The 20,369-nt window shown below is 56.9% G+C and overlaps 1 protein-coding gene and 1 non-coding gene across 10 annotated transcripts in view; both read left to right on the top strand.

Moving 5' to 3' along the window:
* RREB1 (ras responsive element binding protein 1) overlaps positions 1–20,369 on the top strand; it is a 164,003-nt gene that overhangs the window by 128,511 nt on the left and 15,123 nt on the right. For all 9 annotated transcript variants that reach the window (XM_060403789.1, XM_042237046.2, XM_060403788.1 and 6 more), the window contains 4 exons: positions 2,757–2,901; positions 3,364–3,500; positions 16,152–16,341; positions 17,169–20,028. In XM_060403789.1, the coding sequence (XP_060259772.1) occupies positions 2,757–2,901; positions 3,364–3,500; positions 16,152–16,341; positions 17,169–20,028 (3,332 nt within the window). The remainder of the gene's footprint in view (positions 1–2,756; positions 2,902–3,363; positions 3,501–16,151; positions 16,342–17,168; positions 20,029–20,369) is intronic.
* LOC114109768 (U1 spliceosomal RNA) lies at positions 631–794 on the top strand. The gene has a single exon (XR_003586347.1). It is a non-coding gene; the product is annotated as a U1 spliceosomal RNA (small nuclear RNA).

The following is a 20,369-nucleotide window of genomic DNA, read 5'->3' as shown; positions in this document are numbered from 1 at the left end:
ATGACCGTTGGTGTCACATGATAAAAAAAGGTGTGGCTTGAGATGAGCTTGTGAACTGCTTGCAGTCGTCAGCTCTGGTTCCCAGTGTTCTCACGGTGATCGTGGCCTCGTGTCAGCCGCACCAGTAACCTGTTGGCTGTAGAAAGGGTACTCGTTTTTGAAGTTAATTTTGAGTGATCTGTTGAAACGATGGGTTTGGTGCTAATTTACATCCCTTAGTATTATCACACTTCCTCAATTCTTTAGTCAGTTCAGTTCAGTTCAGTCGCTTAGTCGTGTCCGACTCTTTGCAACCCCATGAATCACAGCGCGCCAGGCCTCCCTGTCCATCACCAACTCCCGGAGTTCACTCAAACTCATGTCCATCAAGTCAGTGATGCCATCCAGCCGTCTCATCCTCTGTCGTCCCCTTCTCCTCCTGCCCCTAATCCCTCCCAGCATCAGAGTCTTTTCCAATGAGTCAACTCTTCGCATGAGGTGGCCAAAGTATTGGAGTTTCAGCTTCAGCATCAGTCCTTCCAGTGAACATCCAGGACTGATCTCCTTTAAGATGGACTGGTTGGATCTCATTGCAGTCCAAGGGACTCTCAAGAGTCTTCTCCAACACCACAGTTGAAATGCATCAATTCTATACTTACCTGGCAGGGGAGATACCATGATCACGAAGGTGGTTTTCCCAGGGCGAGGCTTATCCATTGCACTCCGGATGTGCTGACCCCTGCGATTTCCCCAAATGTGGGAAACTCGACTGCATAATTTGTGGTAGTGGGGGACTGCGTTCGCGCTTTCCCCTGAGTGTAAAAAAAAAAAAAAAAAAAAAAAGAAAAGAAATGCATCAATTCTTTGGCGCTCAGCTTTCTTTATAGTGTAACTCTCACATCCATACATGACCACTGGAAAAACCAGAGCCTTGACTAGACAGACCTTTGTTGGCAAAGTAATGTCTCTGCTTTTTAATATGCTGTGTAGGTTGGTCATAATCTTCCTTCCAAGGAGTAAGTGTCCTCAATTCTTAGATGCCTTAAAAAAAAAGTTTTTACACTTCTTAAATTGGAATACGCCATATGATGAATGTTGAAAGAAACTTGCCAGCCATTTTTTTTCTCCATACACTGATATTAAGTGATGATCTCCCTAACTCTCAGCCGCCTTGAAATAGAGGGGGTGCTTAGAACAAAGGTGTTTGTCTCCCATTAACTCTCTGAAGGCATTAAGGGGCCAAAAAGAATAATAAAGCTTCATTTCCCGATAACCTGAGCAAGGAATTGTGTGGGCGTGGGCATGACGGTTGTCTGTGATTCTTTTCCATTTTCTCCCACTGGATCTTTCTGACCCACCACACTGAGTCCCCCTAAGAAAGCAGAGGGTCGGCCTGAGCTGCCTTCCCTGAACCCACTCCTCAAAGGTGAGGCCACATCTCACCTGCTGGTGGATGACTGGGCTGGTGCGCTTTGGACAGGGGGTAGTGTGGTCAAGGGCTGCCCCAGGGACCCCTCCACCCCCAAGAACACGTCTACAGGACCAGAACCAGGGAAGCTCTGGCTATCACCTCCACACACTCACAGGAGGGAGACTCACAGGGGTCCCTGGAGGCAGAGGTGAAGAACCCAGCCTTCTGGTCGGATCTGTGGCCTGAGAGCCTGAGCACCTGAGCTGTTGCTCCTCATGGTTATGAGCTTCTCAGCCCTTTCCTCCCAAGCCTGACTCCGGTAAATAAAGTACAGCAGAGAGTGAGCGTGAGCTGAACAGAACTTCTTTTTAGAAGTGTGACAGGATCATTTATGAAAATGTTGCTGTTTTTTCCCATTCCTGAGAATGTCTCCAGTACAATAATCCCATCAGAGAGTTATTTATAAAGCGCCGTGGCCACATTCCCACATCTGGCACAGTTTAACCCTGTTCGGAGATGGTGATGCCAGTGATGACTGTCATTAGGAAAAGTCAACCTCTCATGTCACAAAGCGAGGAAATTGAGACTGACTATCTTTTTGTAATGCTATTCTTTCTTTCCTATAGCTCTTGGGACCTGGTTCCTAGAATGTTTGTTTTAGAACTTGATAACGTGAGGTCACTTAAGTCAGGTCACCCATAACACTCTCCTTTTGGAGCAGGCATGTGCATACTAATATAATCCTTCCTTGTACGTATATTCCTGGTCCTGTAGATGTCAGGGTTGGAACAGGTAACTTAACCATTGTCCCAGCCACTCTCATGATCTGGGAGTTCATGCAAGACCTCGGAGAGCAAGGGCAGGCTTTCAGGTTGGAGGCACTTCAGACATGTGCTGGGTCAGCACTTCTCACATTCGACCCCAGCATGCTTCCAAAGGCAGGAGAGGACACGTTCTCCTGGTAGACAGGGACTGGGTTCCAGAGCCACCGAGTGAACTGGTGGTAGTACCTGGGACTCCTTTTGCCTATAGAATTATGTGTCCCCAAATAGTGCAGCTTGTCTGCGTAAGTGGAGCAGGTCGTCAGATGGTTTGCTTTCCTCTCTTTGGTGCCAGCAAAGTTCTCTCAACAACAGAGAGCAAGGCGCTGAGCCACGTTTTTGGCCAGTACTTCGTTGTGAGAGCTTTAAGAGGAGTTCAAGGAGATTATAAGGCTTTTAAAACGAAGTCACTAAATAAATTACACCCCCGTATCTCTTAACTAAGGAAAACTTTTAAGTACCAGTGCCCAAATGGAAGACATTTAAAATAAACCAACCCAGTTTTCGTTCCTAGATCACATTGTGTGTGTGTATGTTCTTTGCAGACACATGAAGATCCACGAGAAGGACCCCAACAGCTCTCCAGCTGTAGCCCCCCCATCCCCACTGAAGCGCAGGCGGCTGTCCTCCAAGAGGAAACTGAGTCACGAAGCGGAGTCGGAGAAGGAAGACCCGGCGCCAGCCAAAAAGGTCCTCCCCACCCTGCCCCCGCACAAATGCGCGTGCAGCCCAGGGGCTCCTGGCTGAAATCCCCCAGCCTTCAGTTTCTCAGTCTGGGGACTTGGCAGACCCCCACTCCCAGGCTTTTCAGCTGTGTTTCCTTGCGCTGTTTCATAAGGTACCTGGAGAAAAGCACGCGTGTCCGTCCTTGCTTTGTGGAGCCCCCGGCTGAGCCCACTGATGATGCAAAGAGCTTGTTCTGTTGTTCCAGGCTGTGTTTGTTTCTCCAGCTAGAACAGGGGATTCCCCAGCCCTGGGGCCTCTCCTGTCATCCCCCATTTACTCCCAGCGCCTGGCAGATCCTGGGTGCTCCATGGACATCAGTTGAATTGAGGGGGCTGAACAGGAAGGAGCGGGCCAGGGGCGTGTTCGGCCGCCTGGTCAGAGCGTGCAGGGGCCCCTCGTGACCCTGTGCTTCTCCTTTCCCGTCAGATGGTGGAGGACGGGCCGCTGGGTGACGCGGAGAGGAAAACCGAGGAGGTGTCTCACTGCCCACTCTGTTTCAAGGAGTTTGTGTGCAAGTACGGGCTGGAGACCCACATGGAGACACACTCGGATAACCCGCTGAGGTAGGAGCAGGCCAGGCAGGCCGTGCTGGAGCAGGGTGCAGCGCCCCTCCCTCCCATCCCTCCAGCCTGTGACTGCGCCCGTCACAGTGCTGGGGGCACTGGCAAGGCCACACAGGTGGCTGCGGCCGCGGGAGGCTTCCCCAGGGTCCCAGTGCTTCCTGCACTCTGAGCAGGGCCCCTGGGCCACCCCTTTGAATCCCTGCACACGGGGAGCCTCCTAGCACAGGGCTCTGGGGAGCAGACACGTTTTCTGCACAGAAGGTGTTGCAGCCCCAGTGCTCATGAGGTGCACCCGCGTGGGTGGTAAGGATGGGGGTGCAGGGCAGGTGCTCGTGGGACTGGGCCAATAGCACAGGAAGCTAGGAAAGTGCTGGGGGCAAGGCCGAGCTCTGTCCAGCAGGACAAGGCACCTGAATGAAGCCTGGTGCAGCCACAGTGACGGGGGGTGGATTTTCTGATCCTCAGTGGTCCCAGGCAGGGCAAGCGGGTGGTGATGAAGCCTCTGGCAGAACTTGAGGCTGGGCTGGGGACCTCAGCTCTCCTTCCCCACCTTTACCGCTGTGTCGTCATCAGGCAGGGAGCCCAGTGATCCTGCTGGGCAGGCCCCTCTGCCTCCAGAAGGGCTACCCTGGGGAGCCCCAGGCCTCACAAGACTTGAAAGTGGCGCGTCCTGAGGGGCCCGGCCGAGGGTCCCCAGCGCAGAGGCCAGGGCGCACGTGGCTGCAGCTTTGGGTCTCAGAATGCAGCTTGGGGGTTCAGAAATGTGGACATCTGTTTGTCTGACTCACCGGCCCATGCACCAGATTTCCTTCCTGGGGGCACGTGTTTGGTTGTGTCTGAGGAGTGAAAAGGTCCGAGGCAGTAAAGACGTTTGTGTTCGAGGAAGAAGCCAGCAAGTTAAAGCCGTGTCAGATTCCATTATCTTTCATCACATTAGCTTGACATTTTTCCATTAGAGAGAAAAAAAAATATAAGGGCAGATTAAAGTCTGAGCAGTTGAAGTGCTAGAAAATGTCTCCAAGTGACGGCCCTGTCCGAGGGAATCGAGGAGTGTGACGGGCGGGCACGGCCGGGCAGTAAGGCCCGGGGCCCGTCCTGCCGCTGCTCTCGTGGGCCTGGACCAGCGGCGTCGGCGCCACGAAGGGGAGCTGGGCCAGCTCGCCCCAGGTTCCCTTTCAGGCCGGAAATCCTCGGACTCTGAAACCCACCTCTTCACAGTTGGCATTCTGTCTACCAAGAAAAGCCCTGAGCGCTTCCTTTCATAGGCCCTGTCGTCCCAGGAGAGTCAGGAGCTTGACTTCCTGGTTTCCTAAGCATCCGTACCACCCCTGGTGTGGGCTGGCAGGGGTGGTGACTGCTGAGAGCATCCTCTGGAGCCAGGACGCATGTGCGGAGCCCACGTTACCAGACCAGCCTCATGCGCTGCGTCGTGGGCAGAGGCAGGCATCACCTCGGCGACCCTGGCCCCCGCTGGGGGGTGCCCCTGACCCGGCTCCACGGGGCGCCTGGTCCACTTGCCACTCGTGTCTGCCCTCCCCAGCTTTGCTCTCACTCTGGGCTTTGGTCTGTGATCAGACACGTCTCTGGAAGTACCCCGTGACTGTCTACTAGGAGATTCTCTCCGATGGGAAGCAGCCTGGCTCTCGGGAGAGCGTTCTGGGCAGCTGGAGCCTGCACCGCAGTGGGTGGCGGTGACAGGGGGAGGTGAGGTGCCTCCCGTCGGGCGTGGGCGCTTCTGGAGCGGGGCCTGCCGCTCAGAGAGGATGGGGACGGGGACTGCCCCCAACCCTGGCTCAGTGCTCCATGTGATCTGGGACATAGTTCACCCACCGGGACGCCACGGCTGTGACGGTAAACCTCCAGTCTCCCTCGCCCGCTTGGTGCTGGCCCCGTTTGATTGGGGAGGGGACCGCAGGAGGCCTGTGGCTGGCAGGCCCCTCAGGCAGAGCTGTGAGAAGAGCCTGCCCCGCATCCACCACAGGCCCACCAGCTGGCCCGGTCTAGTGGGTGGGGCTTGTGTCTGGAAACCAGAGGAGTCAATTACAGAACAGAGTTAACCTCCCTTCTCCCCTCTCCGCTCTGCCCTCTACGCAGTCCCCTGCTCTCAGGATGCCTGGAGGCAGGCCTGAGCCAGCAGGGCCCAGCCGGGCAGTGAACTGTGACAGTAGCTGGTGGGAGAGACTGCTTGTTAACCCAGAGCTAAAATAGGCGCCCAGTCCATTTGCAAACCCCAAAGGCAGCAGAACCACAGTGGGATGCTACCAGTTTAGACAGAAGTTTATAACTCGAAACAGCTGCTGGCTTCTTTCTCGCGCTCTCCTGCCCTTACCCCCACCCTCAAAGCTGGCAAGGTGCCCGCTGTTCCTTCATAAAAATCACTGGAAATCCAAATTCGTGTAAACGCCGAGGCTGTTCTCCTGCAGGCCCCGGTGTTTCACATTAACGAAGTGGGCGCTGGAGCAGGAGGAGGACACGAAGCCGCCGTGGCGAGTGTGTCTCCGCGTGCTGGGTTTGCTTTTGCCCTGGCGTGACCAGCAGTGACTCGGCTGTGTCCAGCCCCCCAGATGAGGACCAGAGGCTCCTGAGAGCTGGCCCCGGGGACCAGAGGTGATAAGACAGAGTGTTGAAGGAGCAGGTGGATGCAGCGGGGACATCCCTGTGTGAGACTGTGCTGGTGTTGAATATCAGGCCTGGTTATAAGAATAGAACAGTAGCAGGCAGTCCGCCGCCCGAGGAGAGTCAGCGGGAGGGAAGTCCGGGTCAGCAGCGGCCACGAGGGAAGCCGCGAGCGCGAGGGGAGCCGCGGGGGCCACGTTCAGTTTTCTAGGAGCCACGCCCTAAAAAGGAAGAGGAAGTTGTGAAGGAGGCTCAGGCTTTGCTGATGTATCGATATGTCCAAAATACAACGTCAGTACAAAAGTTGTCAGTGACGCGGTGTACATTCTCGCTCTCATACAGTCTTTGCCAGCCAGTATCGGGAGCAGCCCATCTCTTTGGAACATGCACTTTCCAAGCCCCCAGCAGTCCACACGCGTGCACGGGCCTCGGGCAGGTCCGCATGCGGCTGGGAGGGCTTTGTCGCAGAAGACACCTTTCAGTGAATGAGTGGCCGGTCTCTGGCTGATGCGGCCTGGCTGGGAGAGGGGACAGCTGGGTGGTCACAGGGGTGTTAGCTGCAGCTGAGGGGGACGTTTTGCAGAAGTTCTTGTGTAATCTTACATGGCTTCTTAATTAAAGGAGACCAGGTAATAAGTAATTTTTTAATTCCATTAAAACGTATCCAGCAAATGAACGGGTGCTTGTTGTGTGCCAGGCCCGTGACCAGACTTGAGAGCAGCAACGGCAGAGACAAGTGAGAGGGGGTCGTGTATGGGCCGGCCGGGACTGCCTCCCGGGGCCAAGCAGAGGCGGCCGCGTGGTCACGGCGGGGCTGAGGCGCTTCCTGCGCCTGCCCGGGGTGGGCCCCCGTAGTCCCGTGTCAGTGTGGATGCTGGTCGTGAAGAAGACATGCCCTGGGATTATGGGTTAGGAGGTGGGGCCCCGAGGGGGCTCTGCAGGTACAGCTGCACCAGGGGAAGGCGGGCGGCTCCAGAACCTGCCGCTGGCTCCCAGAACTGGCCGCCTCCCTCACTGAGCTTCTTCCCCTGCACACTCGTCACCTGCATGGGGCCCCTGAGACCGATTCACATGGCGCTGGCCCCACAGTTGCTAAATGTCATCCTAAATATAGGAAAGGGGTATCGCAGAATACGCTTCAGCATCTCGTATTCAAGATCCCCGGGGCCCAGGTCCAGCCAGCCAGAGGCAGGTTTGAAACACGCTGCTGGCCAAATGGGGGAAGACCCCTCCCCTGACTGGACGGAAGCTGGAGCGTCTTTGTTGGGGCTGACCCCCACCCTGCCCAGGGGCCTCTCTGTGACTCAGCCCCGTGGGGTGGTGTGGCCGCTGATCCTGGGCTGACCCCAGCCCCTGCTGAGCCGGTCCCTGGACCTGCCCAGCTTCACCCTGTGTTACTTGGGTCGAGCAGGCCTGCAGGGCATTGAGACGGCTTGTGCAGCCCTGCGGATTCCTGGGCGTGGGGAGGGTAGGCTCCCGCGGGCCAGGGCCCTGTCACAGGGCCCTCACTGTTGCTCCCAGCAACTGGGAGAGATTAGTGCAGCTGTTGGATGTCAGTTCTCTGGCCGGGACGCAAGGGAGGGCAGAGAGGGTGGGCAGGAGGGGAGAGGAATGTCTGAGGTGGGTGGAGCCCGGACGAGAGGTTGTTTGCACTCACCCCTGCTCGCCTCTGAAGACCGAACAGGAAAAACGAAGCATGAAATCCTTTTAAAAGAGGAATGTCAGTCCCTCAATTAAAACACTATAATGAGCGAGACATTCAGTATCTCAAGGAAGTGAGCAGGGTGCCTGCCCCTTTCTCAGCAAGGCGTTTCACAGATTCTGATGACGAGGTGTGGGGAGGACTCCCAGAGAAGCCGCTGTGCAGGGTCCCGGGTGGTGAGGATATGACCCGGGGCGTACAGAGCCCGGGGCACCTGCCATCTCCGTGCTCCAAACGGCAGCCCCCTGCAGTCTGACCTATGGCCGGCATCTCAGTGACCTTGGGCTCAGCCTCCCCATCTGGAAGATGGACTTGGGGACCGTTGTGAGGATAAGGAGGCAGCTGCAGTGCTCAGATTGTAATACTCAGTGAACATTTACTTCTGATACTAACGTTTAGAACACGTGTTGTTTTTAATGTTTTAAACCTCACAACACTTACAACAGTTTTGGGTTCCCATCGCTCCCTGGGAATCCCATTCCAGTGACAGAAGGCAGCAAATTCCAGGGCTTCTCCAGGTACTGCTGATGTTCACTTGACTGAGAAAAGGCGAGCAATTTGGCCTTTAGTCTTTATCGTAATAAAGAGCCACCTTTATCTCCTTTCGCTTTTGTAAAGATTGGGTAACTGAATGGCAATCTAAATTTCGTTTTGCATCCTGCCTCCCAAATGATGTGATCCAACTGTGCAGAACCCCCAGCGGTCAGAAGCTTGAATGGACTTTGAGCCTTCAAACTACCGCGCATCACCTCCCTTCGATGACTGGGGAAACCTGAGATTCTAAGGAAATGTGTTTCCTGATGTTTAAAATTTGCCAAAGCAGTCCTTCGAAAATATGCTTAGCGGAGTGAGGAGAAAAAAGTTTTTTAACCCTTTCTTGGGGTGGTGGGGGTCAGCTGTCTGTCCCTTAACTAGGAAACATGATGGAACAGTGTGGGAGTAAGGGTCACCAGATGAACAAGGAGTTACCAAGCAAACCCCGCGATGGGTTAGGCCCAGAACTATTCAGCTACGGCCTTAAAACACGTTTTTTTAAAGCTTTTTCATGGCCTCGTCTTCCACTTTAGATCCCTCTGCTGGCGATCTTGCCCCTACGTTTATCTTGACTTGACTTTGTCTTCGGTGGATGTGTGAGCTCCCCGCCCACTGTGGATCCTTCAGGAAGGTTACTTGGGAAACCCCGCGCCAAGAGTGGCTGCCGGTTCCCTGCTTCATGGCTGAAGCCTTTATTGTGAATCAGTCCTTGCTGATTCCCTGTCAGCCCTACTGTGAGGCCAGCTCCTTCCTGTCCCCCTCGCCCTGCACAGAGCCCACGCCAGCCCAATGCGTGCCCACCCCAGCCCAGGATTCTGCAGTTTTTGTCTGAAAAATAACCAAGGAGGAAGGAAGGGCATGTGTAGTAAAGAACGGCCTCTGTGGTCGTCTGCCCCGTTGGCTGCACTGTGGTGCGTGTCAGTCTTCCACCCCGTGTATTTAAGATCCTGACTCTTGCTTTGTTGAGACTAGTCGTGGATCTGGGCCTGAAAGTCACTCACTTGCATTAGAGTCCTGTGAGAACTGAAACGGACGATCCCAGCCACCAGAGGCGAGCACTCCCCAACCTCCTGGAGCCTCGGCCCCGCCCCAGCCTCAATGTCCCTGCCTCTGGGGCCAAAGCTGAGCTGGGACCGGCAGGGGGCTCAGGATCAGAGTGGCTCGCCGCTCCCGTGGGGGTCAGCCTTCTCTGACCATGTCCACGGCGCTCTCTCTGCAGTGCAGGCACTGTTGGGGCAGAGCCCCAGTGCCGAGCGACCGTGAGTGTGTGTGGTCTCTGAAGGAGAAGGGACGGGGCGGGCCCGTGGTGCGGGCGCCTGGGATCCACTGCCTCCCTCCAGCCCAGCGCCGGCAGCCCCCGGTCCTGCCATCTGTTCCTTTGAATGCCGGGGGCCACGATGGAAACTTGGCTCACTCCGCTGCATGCTGCCCCCGAGGCATTTCTCTCCCCTGGGACCCCCAGCCCAGCCCTTCCCGTCTCCACCTCACCCCTCCCCACACCCCTCAGTGACGCTGCAGGTGCTGCCGTGGCAGGCGGAACAGACAAGCCTCAGACAGCGGCCTCCCCCCTCCGCTTCCAGAAGCTCCAGCTCTGCAGGCCCCCAAACCTCAGCCCCCCACCCCCCACCCCAGTAAACTGCTGCCCCTGCCCCAGAAAAGAGCATCCCCATGGGAGGAAAGAGCCCACAGTTGGAGGAGCGGGGTGCCCTCCCAGCGTTCTGGACTAAACGGGCTTCCTTTCTCCTCGAAGCACTGACCAGCATGTGCTGGAATTCAAGTGTTCTGGGTACAGCGGGCCCTGGTGAGCTGCCCGGGGCACAGAAGCAGCACTCCTGTGAGCAGAAGGATTTGGCATTCCCATGTAGGTGATGGTCCTCCCGTAAGGCGAGGGCAGGCAGGATGTCCACATTACTTTTCATCCCTGAGTTTCGTTAAGTAATCGCACGTTTACTTAAATTTGTTTTCTTTATGGCAGTCTATTACAGTGTGTAGCTTAAAAAGAAAAAAAGAAAGGTTTGTTCTCTGAAGAGGAGATGGAATTTTATTACCTTCTTTAAGCCCTACAGCTAGATACACTTCCCCCATTAAATGCATTTATCTTACTGACAGCGAAGTTAGTTTCCACTTGGAAAAGTCACCCTCAGCTTCCAAGTTTGGGCCACCTCGGATCTGTACAGTCTCCCTCTGGCGCGTCGTCAGATCACTTGCAAAATGAAATTGTCCTCCAGCACCCCCTCTGCTGTGTCTCCAAGCACAGTTCCACTCCACCTAAATATTTTACAGTGTGCTGTTCACGAGTTCCTGGCAGGGTGGAAAGATCCCCGCCCCTTCAAACCGGGGGGCGAGGGGAGAGTGCTGGGGACCACCCGACCAGCAGCTGTGGCCCTCGCGACGGCGCCAGGCCCGAGTGAGGTTAGCAGCCAGCCCTGGGCCTGCGTCTGCAGCCAGCAGCGCCGCCCGCAGATTTGCAGTGACCCCCACTGGACCTCCAGAGGAACCGAGTTTCTGGCTGACAAAGGCAGCCTAGCCATCTCTGGGTGACGCTCTCCTGCTGTGGTTTCACTTGAAGTCTGTCCACAGACAGAGGTCCAAGTGTGGCAGAGGAGGCAGCGTTTTTCCCCCAGGAGGGTTCTTTCCTTCTGTTCAGCCAGCCTCTCGAGGTGCTTCAGATTTCAAAGCAGGGTATTTTGCTTTTTTTCCTCTGTCACTTTTTGAGAAGTTTGTTTGTGAGATGACAGGCTGTATCCTATCAGAAGTGAAACAGGAGCACCTTGGTTGAAATCCTGTGGAAACAGAGGTGTGATATGGTGGACGGAGGGCTCGTCTTGCGTCATGAGAAGGCTCTCAGTTGGGGCTATGGTGGAGGGCTGCTAAGGAAGGAGGCGGGGGGCACGGGGCGGGGACTGGGAAGGACACCCGCTCCTCCCAGGGCGTCCCCAGGTGGACCAGCATCAGGGGAGACCCTCTGTTGTTCTGTGAGGTTCTCAAGTGCACAGGACAGGGCGTCCCTTTGAAACTAAAATTCCACGTTTTCTGCATTTTCGTGTTTGCTGGTAGTTCCCAGGAAGCGGGTTATGGCTTTTTGTTCCTAGCATGGTAAAGTAATGGTGAGGTTTGGTCTAGTGCCTTGCAGTTCTCCAAGCATAGTGTTACCTTTGTTAACAGTTACAGTAACTGAAGGTGCCCACATACAGATGGGAGAGAACAGGACCCCGCAGCAAGAGAGAGAGCTCTCCCAGGCTGCAGCCACAGTTGCTCAGAGATTCTAGACCTCTTGCTTGCTTCTCACTGTCATTGATTTTCCCAGCTTGTCTGACATAAGAGGCGCCTGGTATGCTTGCTCACCTGCAGATTCCTGGGTCCCTCCCTAGTTCCTCTGATGCCAGCCCATCCGCCGTGGCCCTGGGAACCTGGTTTGCACAAGGTCCTGAGGGAGTCTTATCTCAGCCACGTCTGGGAAGTTTTACACAGCAGGCAGCTGGAATACAGATGAAACAAGCTGTCCAAGGCCACCCACTCCGACTGCCCACTCCCAGTGTCTGGGTCCCATGCCCAGGCCCCACCGCTCCGCACCCACCTTCCTCGAGGATGCGGCCTATGGCTGGCAGCGAGCGCTTCTGGCGCATGTGTGCTGAGCACCCACCATGCGTGAGACTTGGTCCCACGCGCCAGAAACAGGAGGGGATTGAAGGCCAACGACAGGAGAATGGAGGAGGAAATAGATATTCCTAGATAAATTCACAACTGTGAGAGCAGGCAGTAAACCCGCTTCACCACCTTCCAAGGCACCCTCATGCCCTGTGTGACCCACGTGTGGGTGTCCTCATGTGGAATGCCAGTACAGCCCACACTGAGGCCATGGTCTCAAAAGAGGAGGGTGCTCAAAAAGATCTCTGGGGCACAAGAGCAAAGTAATAGGTTTTTTTTTTTTTTTTTTTTGCTCAGCCTCTAAAATTTTCTATTTTTATATTTTATAATATTCCTTGGAAGAAAAGCTATGACCAACCTAGACAGCATATTAAAAAGCAGAGATATTACTTTGCCAACAAAGGTCCGTCTAGCCAAAGCTATGGTTTTTCTAGTAGTCAGGTATGGATGTGAGAGTTGGACTATAATGAAAGTTGAGTGCCGAAGAACTGATGCTTTTGAACTGTGGTGCTGGAGAAGACTCTTGACAGTCTGCTGGACTGCAAGGAGATCCAACCAGTCCATCCTAAAAGAAATCATTCCTGAATGTTCATTGGAAGGAGTGATGCTGAAGCTGAAATTCCAGTACTTTGGCCATTTGATGCAAAGAACTGACTCATTGGAAAAGACCCTGATGCTGGGAAAGATTGAGGGCAGGAGGAGAAGGGGACGACAGAGGATGAGATGGTGGGATGGCATCACCGACTCAATGGACATGACTCTGAGTGAACTCTGGGAATTGGTGATGGACAGGGAAGGCTGGCGTGCTGCAGTCCATGGGGTTGGTCAGAGAGTCGGACACGACTGAGCAACTGAACTGATACACATGCATGCAAATACGTGTGTGTATATAAATCCAAAAAGACGCGTAACACACACACACTTCTCAAGACAGCAAGCTGATTTGAGACATATGCTTAGAAAGAAAACCTTTCAACTCCAAGGTTGAACGTCCAACAAGAGTGCAGCCCTCTGCCCACGCCCACCTGCTCACCTGCAGTTGACCTGCCGGCTGGTGAGAGTCAGGATTCTCTCTCCCCAACCTGTTTATGTCAGTAATGCTTGTAATTATTTGCTGTATAAGCCAGTCAATTTTTTTTTTATATATATAAAGAATAGTCTCTATGAAAACGAAGTTGGGCAGACTTGCACATAATTCAGATTGGGTAGGTTTTGTTATTTGTTTTTTTGTCAAATGTAGGGTGGACGAAACCCGTGTGAACAGGCGAGAGGAGTGATCATGAGAACCTAGGTGCCGGTTGAGTTTGGTGTGCAGAAATCTCAGTTCTTGCTCTGCCTTAGATCGTCTAAAGCCAGAAAGCAAAGATGTCGTATCACAGTGCCTCACACCGTGAGAAGGACATTAGTCTTCTCTCGGTGGAACTAGACCTTGGCCCCCAGAAAAGACGGGTGAGGGAGCAAATCGTGGGCTCTCGTTCCACAGTAGGTATGTTCTGTAAAGGTTCCAGGAACGCAAAGTTAGCCGGCACTGGACCGTTGCTCCTGGAGGAAACACGGGGTTTGTTTCCTGCAAGCCTCTGCTCACATTTTCATGTAGTAACCAGTACATAAACTTGTTTTATTAAGTGTCTTTCTGTTTAATATATACCATTGACGCATCACCATTGAACTGAAACAGATGACGGCACTGTAGCTCATCTCACACGCGCATTTTTCTCTGCAAAGCCTGTCACGGGCTTCCAGCTGTTGGGGACACTGAGCGGCTCTCAGCACTGCTCTTGGTGACCATTTTAAACAGAATCATCAGGAAGAGGCCCAGGCAGCGAAGAGACAACGAGAAGGACACTCACTTACAATCAGAGCTGAAACGAACGAGCAGAGCATCTCCTTGACCAAGCCCAGCGGGGAACATGTGTGTCTAGCGGCTGACTCCTCCCGCCCTGTCCCAGAACATGCCACAAATGCTGATGTGGGTTTGCAGATTTTAGCAAGGTGGCAAGTTCACAAACACTGAATCTGCAAATAATAAGGGTCAACTGAATGGTTTAGATTGAGTAAAATATTTAATGTGCGTAATTTTTTTAAAGTGAAGTTCCCGCCCTACCCCTTTACCTGACTTTGCTCAAGGAGCCTGCCTCCAGCAGATGGAGCGTGCCCTGCTGTCTTCCGTTGCTGAGCGGGGACGGGGCCTCGACTTCCAGTGTGATGGGGCCATCACACACTCGCTGGGTTGCTAGGGGGCCGTGAGCTTAGATGTTTGTTGCAAGGTCCTGGTGCTGGTAAAGATTAATTGTAAATACTCTGCAAATATTCTACACAAAATATATGTCGTCAGTGCTAATGGTTAACCAGGAGGAGGGAGCCATCATAGACCTCAGGGGTGAGATGCCCAAGGGCCTGCCACGGACAGCTCCCTGTCTTCCTTACCTCTCACCTCACCTACCAGAGAAGGCACAGACCAGCTTCCAGGCTGTTCCTTCACCTGCTCCGGGCCCAGACAGGACAGAGGAAAGTTGACGATGTGGGGTGGGGAGAGGAGGCGGTGGGGCAGGAGGATCTGAACAGTGACAGGAAGCAGGGCCCAGGGACACAGAAGCTGCGCTGTACCGGCCATAGCTGGGAGATCTTTCCACACCTAAAGGCATTGGGCTCCCTGCGGCCATCACTGCCCCCAAGCCTTTATCACTGTTGGTGAGCTTAAGCAGCGGCCCCTCAAGAGGGGGTTGTGTTCAGAGTGGCTCATGGGAACCCGCTGTGCTAAATTTAATGGAATGATAACACTGAATCTCAACAGTGAGAGGGTAGGCGTGTCAAGGTGAGGGGGTGGAGACACGGGATCACGATGGCTGGGCCATCACGGCCCAACACAGGAATGGAGCTGCACAGACGTGGCGCTGGCCTCGGTGCCACCTGTGAAGCTCAGCCACCTCACGCGTGATGTGTCGTCTTTGGTTTGCAGAGCATTTCAAAGCCAAAAGAGTTTCCCCTCAGGTGTGTGCAGTGTCAGCTCGGGCAGGTCGCTTTACCCCTCTGTGCCCCGGGTTCCTTCTCGAAAGGCAGGAAAAAGACCTGCCTGGGATTTCTGTGGGAGCATGTGCAGATGTGTATGTGTCGGAAAGAGGTGCTGTCCAGGGGGATCGCCTGCCATCCTGGGAGCACCCCAGGTCTACACTGCCTGACGCGGCTGAGCCTGTGAGACGGACCCCCTGTGACTGGGGATGTTTAAATAAGGCTCTCATGGCATCTGTGTGCAGTGCAGGTCCGGAGGGTGTGGGTGATGTCCTCATGGTGGTTGGGCTCAGTGAAGACCTAGGAGACTGATCTGAAACGTGGAGGAAACGGAGACCCCATTATATTATGAAATGGCATTATATTATGCATCCATGTGGCCCAGGCCAGGTCAGGTGTATGCAGTCATCTCTGAGTTTGAGCTTGACAGTCTTTCCTCTGTTGGTAGACTGCACTGTAAGAGCCCTTCTAGGGCAGGGAGCCCGTTTGGTTGCAGGAGAGGGTGGGCATGTGAACAGGGCTGGCGTCTGGCTTTGCTGCCTCCTGGCTGGTGTGGCTTCCACCGTGTTGCCGGCCATTGTCGAGCCTCCGGGTTTCCCTCTGGAGGATGAAGGTCAGGTGGTGTGCTGGCTCTGCGGGGTGCCCTCGGGAACTGTGATTACTGCTTAGAGGGCAGGGGCATCACGGCGGGGCTGCTCGGCCTCCGTCACCCGCTCCAGTTCAGCAGCGCTTGATCACTGTCTCCCCCAGTCAGACGTCAGGGATGCTGCTGTGACTGCTGCAGCTGCTGTGGACATCTGTGTTTTCTGGCCTCAGAACATTTCTGATCATCAGAACCCACGGAGCTGGGGGCGGGACGTGTTCCCTCCACGTGATGTAAATGCAGGTTAGAGCAGGTGGCCTCAGGTTCCCAGCCCTGTTCACACCTGTGCCATCTGCACAGACCGAGTGCCGGGGGCGAGTAGGACCTCTTTTTTTTAAGGAGTTTAGTGTTGCTCACCAGGAGCTGGTTGGCTTCTTGACATCATAGCCTCTTTATTTTGCTCACTTGAAATGAAGCAGGAGGAAACCCCACGCGGCTGGCGGACGGGCGGAACCTCGGCCGCAGCCGCCACCTCACAGCCTGCGCTCTCTCCTGGCAGGTGCGACGTCTGCTGCGTCACCTTTCGCACACACCGCGGCCTGCTGCGCCACAACGCGCTGGTCCACAAGCAGCTCCCCAGGGACGCGGTGGGGCGGCCTTTCATCCAGAACAACCCCGCCATCCCCGCCGGCTTCCACGATTTGGGCTTCACCGACTTCTCCTGTCGGAAGTTTCCCCGCATCTCTCAGGTACGCCATCAGCCAAGGCGGGACCCAGGTTCTCCACCCGAGGCGGGCTCTCCTTAAAACGCTACCCTTTGGTCTCGGTCTGCCCCTCACAACCCTGGCTGAATTGAATCTGTATTGTTAACAGGGGTTCTTTAACATGCATATCACAGCTAACTATCTCTGGCATTGTAGTTTCTATTCAGACGTTCTGGGTCATCGTTAGCCTGAGCTGCATGCGTTCTCTGCTCATAAAACACCTGCCAAAGCTACTTTGGCGGTCATCCTTTCAAATTTTTAAAAATCGAGGTAGACTATGCCAACAGTGAGATTCTCCAGAAGCCCCAGGCCTGGTGTCTTATTCTGTATGTACACACTCGTGCATACGTCTGTGTGCACACACCCACACGTACACGCATTCATACATCCTCGTGTGTACCCACGTCTGTGCGCTCCTGTAGCCCCAGCCGCCACCACCCCCATTCCCCCTTGAGGCCCTTCCCAGGCGGTGCCCGCCACCCACAGTCAGAGGAATCCCAGTCTCCACTGATGACAGGGAGTTACCATCAGTTAGGTTTGTAGGGACCACATTTTAAAAGAGAACCCAGCTTCTGTGGTGGTGGTACTTGACGGCACTTTCCTGCCGCTCTGCCCAGAGGCCCTAGAGACTGCCTCCCGCATCAGGCAGCTGGGGTTCCTAAGGTGCTTAAGTAGCTGGTGCTCCTTTCTCAGGCCAAGCGGTGTTAGCGCCAGGGTAGGGTGGGCTCCCCTCGGGCTCGGGGAAGGGCCTGGCCAGGCCTGCTGTGCAGCCGGGAGTGGTTGTTGACTCTCCTCTGCCGGCTTCCCCGCAGGCCTGGTGTGAAACGAACCTGCGCAGGTGCGCCAGCGAGCAGCACCGCTTCATCTGCGACGCGTGCGACAAGGCCTTCCCCATGCTCTCCTCGCTCACCCTGCACAGGCAGACACACGGGGCTGCCAGCCAGAGCCCAGACCGGCTGCAGGCCAGGGCCCCGCCGGGCGGCGACCCGGACCAGAAGATCTTCCTGGCAGTGCTGGGCCTGCAGCACGCGGAGGACGTGCGGCCCGCGCCGGCCGAGGAGCCGCCGCCGGACGACAACCAGGCGATCCAGCTCCAGGCGCTGCGGTGCCAGCTACCTCAGGAGCCCGGCTGTGCCGGCCTGCTCAGCCTGGCCCCCTTTGACGCCGCTGCCCTGGGCGGGGCTCTCGCCGTCCTCCCGGCCACCGCAGACAGCGTGAAGCACCTGGCCCTGCAGCCCTTCCAGAAGGGCTTCATCATCCAGCCCGACAGCAGCATCGTGGTGAAGCCCGTCTCCGGGGAGCCGGCCATCGAGCTGGCGGACATCCAGCAGATCCTGAAGATGGCTGCGGCTGCGCCGCCACAGGTCGGCCTCCCACCGCTGGCCAAGGCACCCGCCGCGCCGCTGCAGGCCGTCTTCAAGCACATGCCCCCTCTGAAGCCAAAGCCTCTGGCCGCGCCGCGCACGGTGGTGGCCACGTCCACGCCCCCACCCCTGGTCAACACCCAGCAGGCCTCCCCTGGCTGCGTCAGCCCCAGCCTGCCCCCGCCGCCACTGAAGCTCCTCAAGGGCGCAGCAGAGGCAGCCTCCGGCGCCCACCTGCTGCCACCCAAGTCGGGGGCGCAGCTCTTCCTGCAGCCACCGCGCCTCGAGCTGCCTGGCCAGGCCGAGGTGAAGACGCAGCTGGAACAGGACAGCCTCCTGGAGGCGCTGCTGCCACTAAGCGTGGAGGCCAAGATCAAGCAGGAGATCGCGGAGGGGGACCTCAAGGCCATCGTGGCGGGCCCCGGCGGCAAGAAGGCGCCGGCCGTGCGCAAGGTGCTCTATCCCTGCCGCTTCTGCAGCCAAGTGTTCGCCTTCTCGGGCGTGCTGCGCGCGCACGTGCGCTCCCACCTGGGCATCTCGCCCTACCAGTGCAACATCTGCGACTACATCGCCGCTGACAAGGCCGCGCTCATCCGCCACCTGCGCACGCACAGCGGCGAGCGGCCCTACATCTGCAAAATCTGCCACTACCCCTTCACGGTCAAGGCCAACTGCGAGCGGCACCTGCGCAAGAAGCACCTCAAGGCCACACGCAAGGACATCGAAAAAAACATCGAGTACGTGACGAGCAGCGCGGCCGAGCTGGTGGACGCCTTCTGCTCCCCCGACACAGTGTGCCGGCTGTGCGGCGAGGACCTGAAGCACTACCGCGCGCTCCGCGTCCACATGCGCGCGCACTGCGGCCGCGGCCTGGGTGGCTGCCCCAAGCCCCGCAAGCCCTTCGAGTGCAAGGAATGCAGCGCCGCCTTCTCGGCCAAGCGCAACTGCATCCACCACGTGCTCAAGCAGCACCTGCACGTGCCCGAGCGCGACATCGAGAGCTACGTCCTGGCGGCCGACGGCCTGGGCCCCACCGACACGCCCGCCGAGGCCCCAGGCCGCGCCGACGAGGGCGAGCGCAAGCCCCTGGCTGCCTTCCTGGAGCCCCAGAACGGCTTTCTTCCCGCGGGCCCCGCCCAGCCCCTGCCCCCGCACGTTGCCGTCAAAGTGGAGCCTGCGGGTAACTTCGCCTCCGACTTCAATGAGCCCCTGGACTTCTCCCAGAAGGGCCTGGCCCTGATCCAAGTGAAGCAGGAGAACGTGGCTGCCTTCCTGAGCCCCTCCGCCCCCTACGACTGCTCCATGGAGCCCATCGACCTGTCCATCCCCAAGAACTTCCGGAGAGGAGACAAGGACGCAGCTACTCCCGGGGAGGCCAAGAAGCCTGAGCAGGAACCCGGGAGCAGCGAGCAGACTTCCCCGGGCCCACCGGCCTGCCCCACGCTGCCGGCGACCTTGGGCGCCAGCGAGGCCCTGGAGAAGCCAGGGGTCCCCGCCGCGGCATCTTCAGCGGCCAGCCCTCTGGAAGCTGCGGCGCTGCCCCCGCAGGGCCCCGTTCAAATCGCCGTGCCCCTCTACTCCTCAGCCGTGGTCAACAGCTCTCCGCTCTTGGGCAGCTCCACTCTCGGCAGCCCGGCCTTGCTGCGGCCGCTGCGTCCCAAGCCCCCTCTGCTCTTGCCAAAGCCCCCCGTGACGGACGAGCTGCCCCCGCTGGCCTCCATCGCCCAGATCATCTCATCCGTGTCCTCGGCCCCCACCTTGCTGAAGACCAAGGTGGCCGACCCGGGGCCGGCAGGAACTGGCAGTACTGCCGCGGCCTCAGACAGCATCGGGGGTGCCCTCCCCAAAGCCACCACCGACGTCACCAGCCCGAAAGAATCCAGTGACTCACCCCCCTCCTCCAACAGCCCAGAGGCAGCCTCGCCCACCGAGCAGGGACCAGCCAGCTTGTCGAAGAAGAGGGGCCGGAAGAGGGGGACGCGGAGCCGGGCACGCAGCAGCGGCGGGGTGGACCTGGACTCCAGTGGGGAGTTCGCCAGCATCGAGAGGATGCTGGCCACCACGGACACCAACAAGTTCAGCCCGTTTCTGCAGAGCGCGGAGGACGACGCCCAGGACGAGGTGGCCGCAGCCCCCGCAGACCACAACGGGCCCAGCGACGAGGAGCAGGGCAGCCCGCCCGAGGACAGGCTGCTGAGGGCGAAGCGCAGCTCATACACTAACTGCCTGCAGAAGATCAGCTGCCCGCACTGCTCGCGGCTCTTCCCCTGGGCCAGCTCCCTGCAGAGGCACATGCTCACGCACACCGGTAAGAGGGCGGGCAGCGCGGAGCGGCGCCACGCGGCCCTCCTCCGCACCCCGCTTCCCAGCTTGTCCTCCTCTTCAGGCCCAGGAGTGGGGGGGCTTGCCTGATGGCCCAAGAGTCAGTACCCAGAATGGGCCCCCAAGGGCGTCTGGCAAAGGGAGATGCTGGGGTGTTTTCAGGTGCGGTGGTCCTGGGCCATCTCGTCCCTTGGTTGGGAGGAGGCAGGTAGGGGAACGGGGACTTCGACAGAAGAATTTGCATCCCATCCTCAAGGCAGCTTTTAAAACTGCAAACATTCTGTGATGTTCTTTTGACTGTTGTGCATTCTAAAGGGGTCTATTGCA

This window comes from Ovis aries, chromosome 20, assembly GCF_016772045.2.
Source record: "Ovis aries strain OAR_USU_Benz2616 breed Rambouillet chromosome 20, ARS-UI_Ramb_v3.0, whole genome shotgun sequence".
NCBI lineage: Eukaryota > Metazoa > Chordata > Mammalia > Artiodactyla > Bovidae > Ovis > Ovis aries.
The sequence above is the reverse complement of the archived record's forward strand: the minus strand, read 5'-3'. Positions and strand labels throughout refer to the sequence as shown.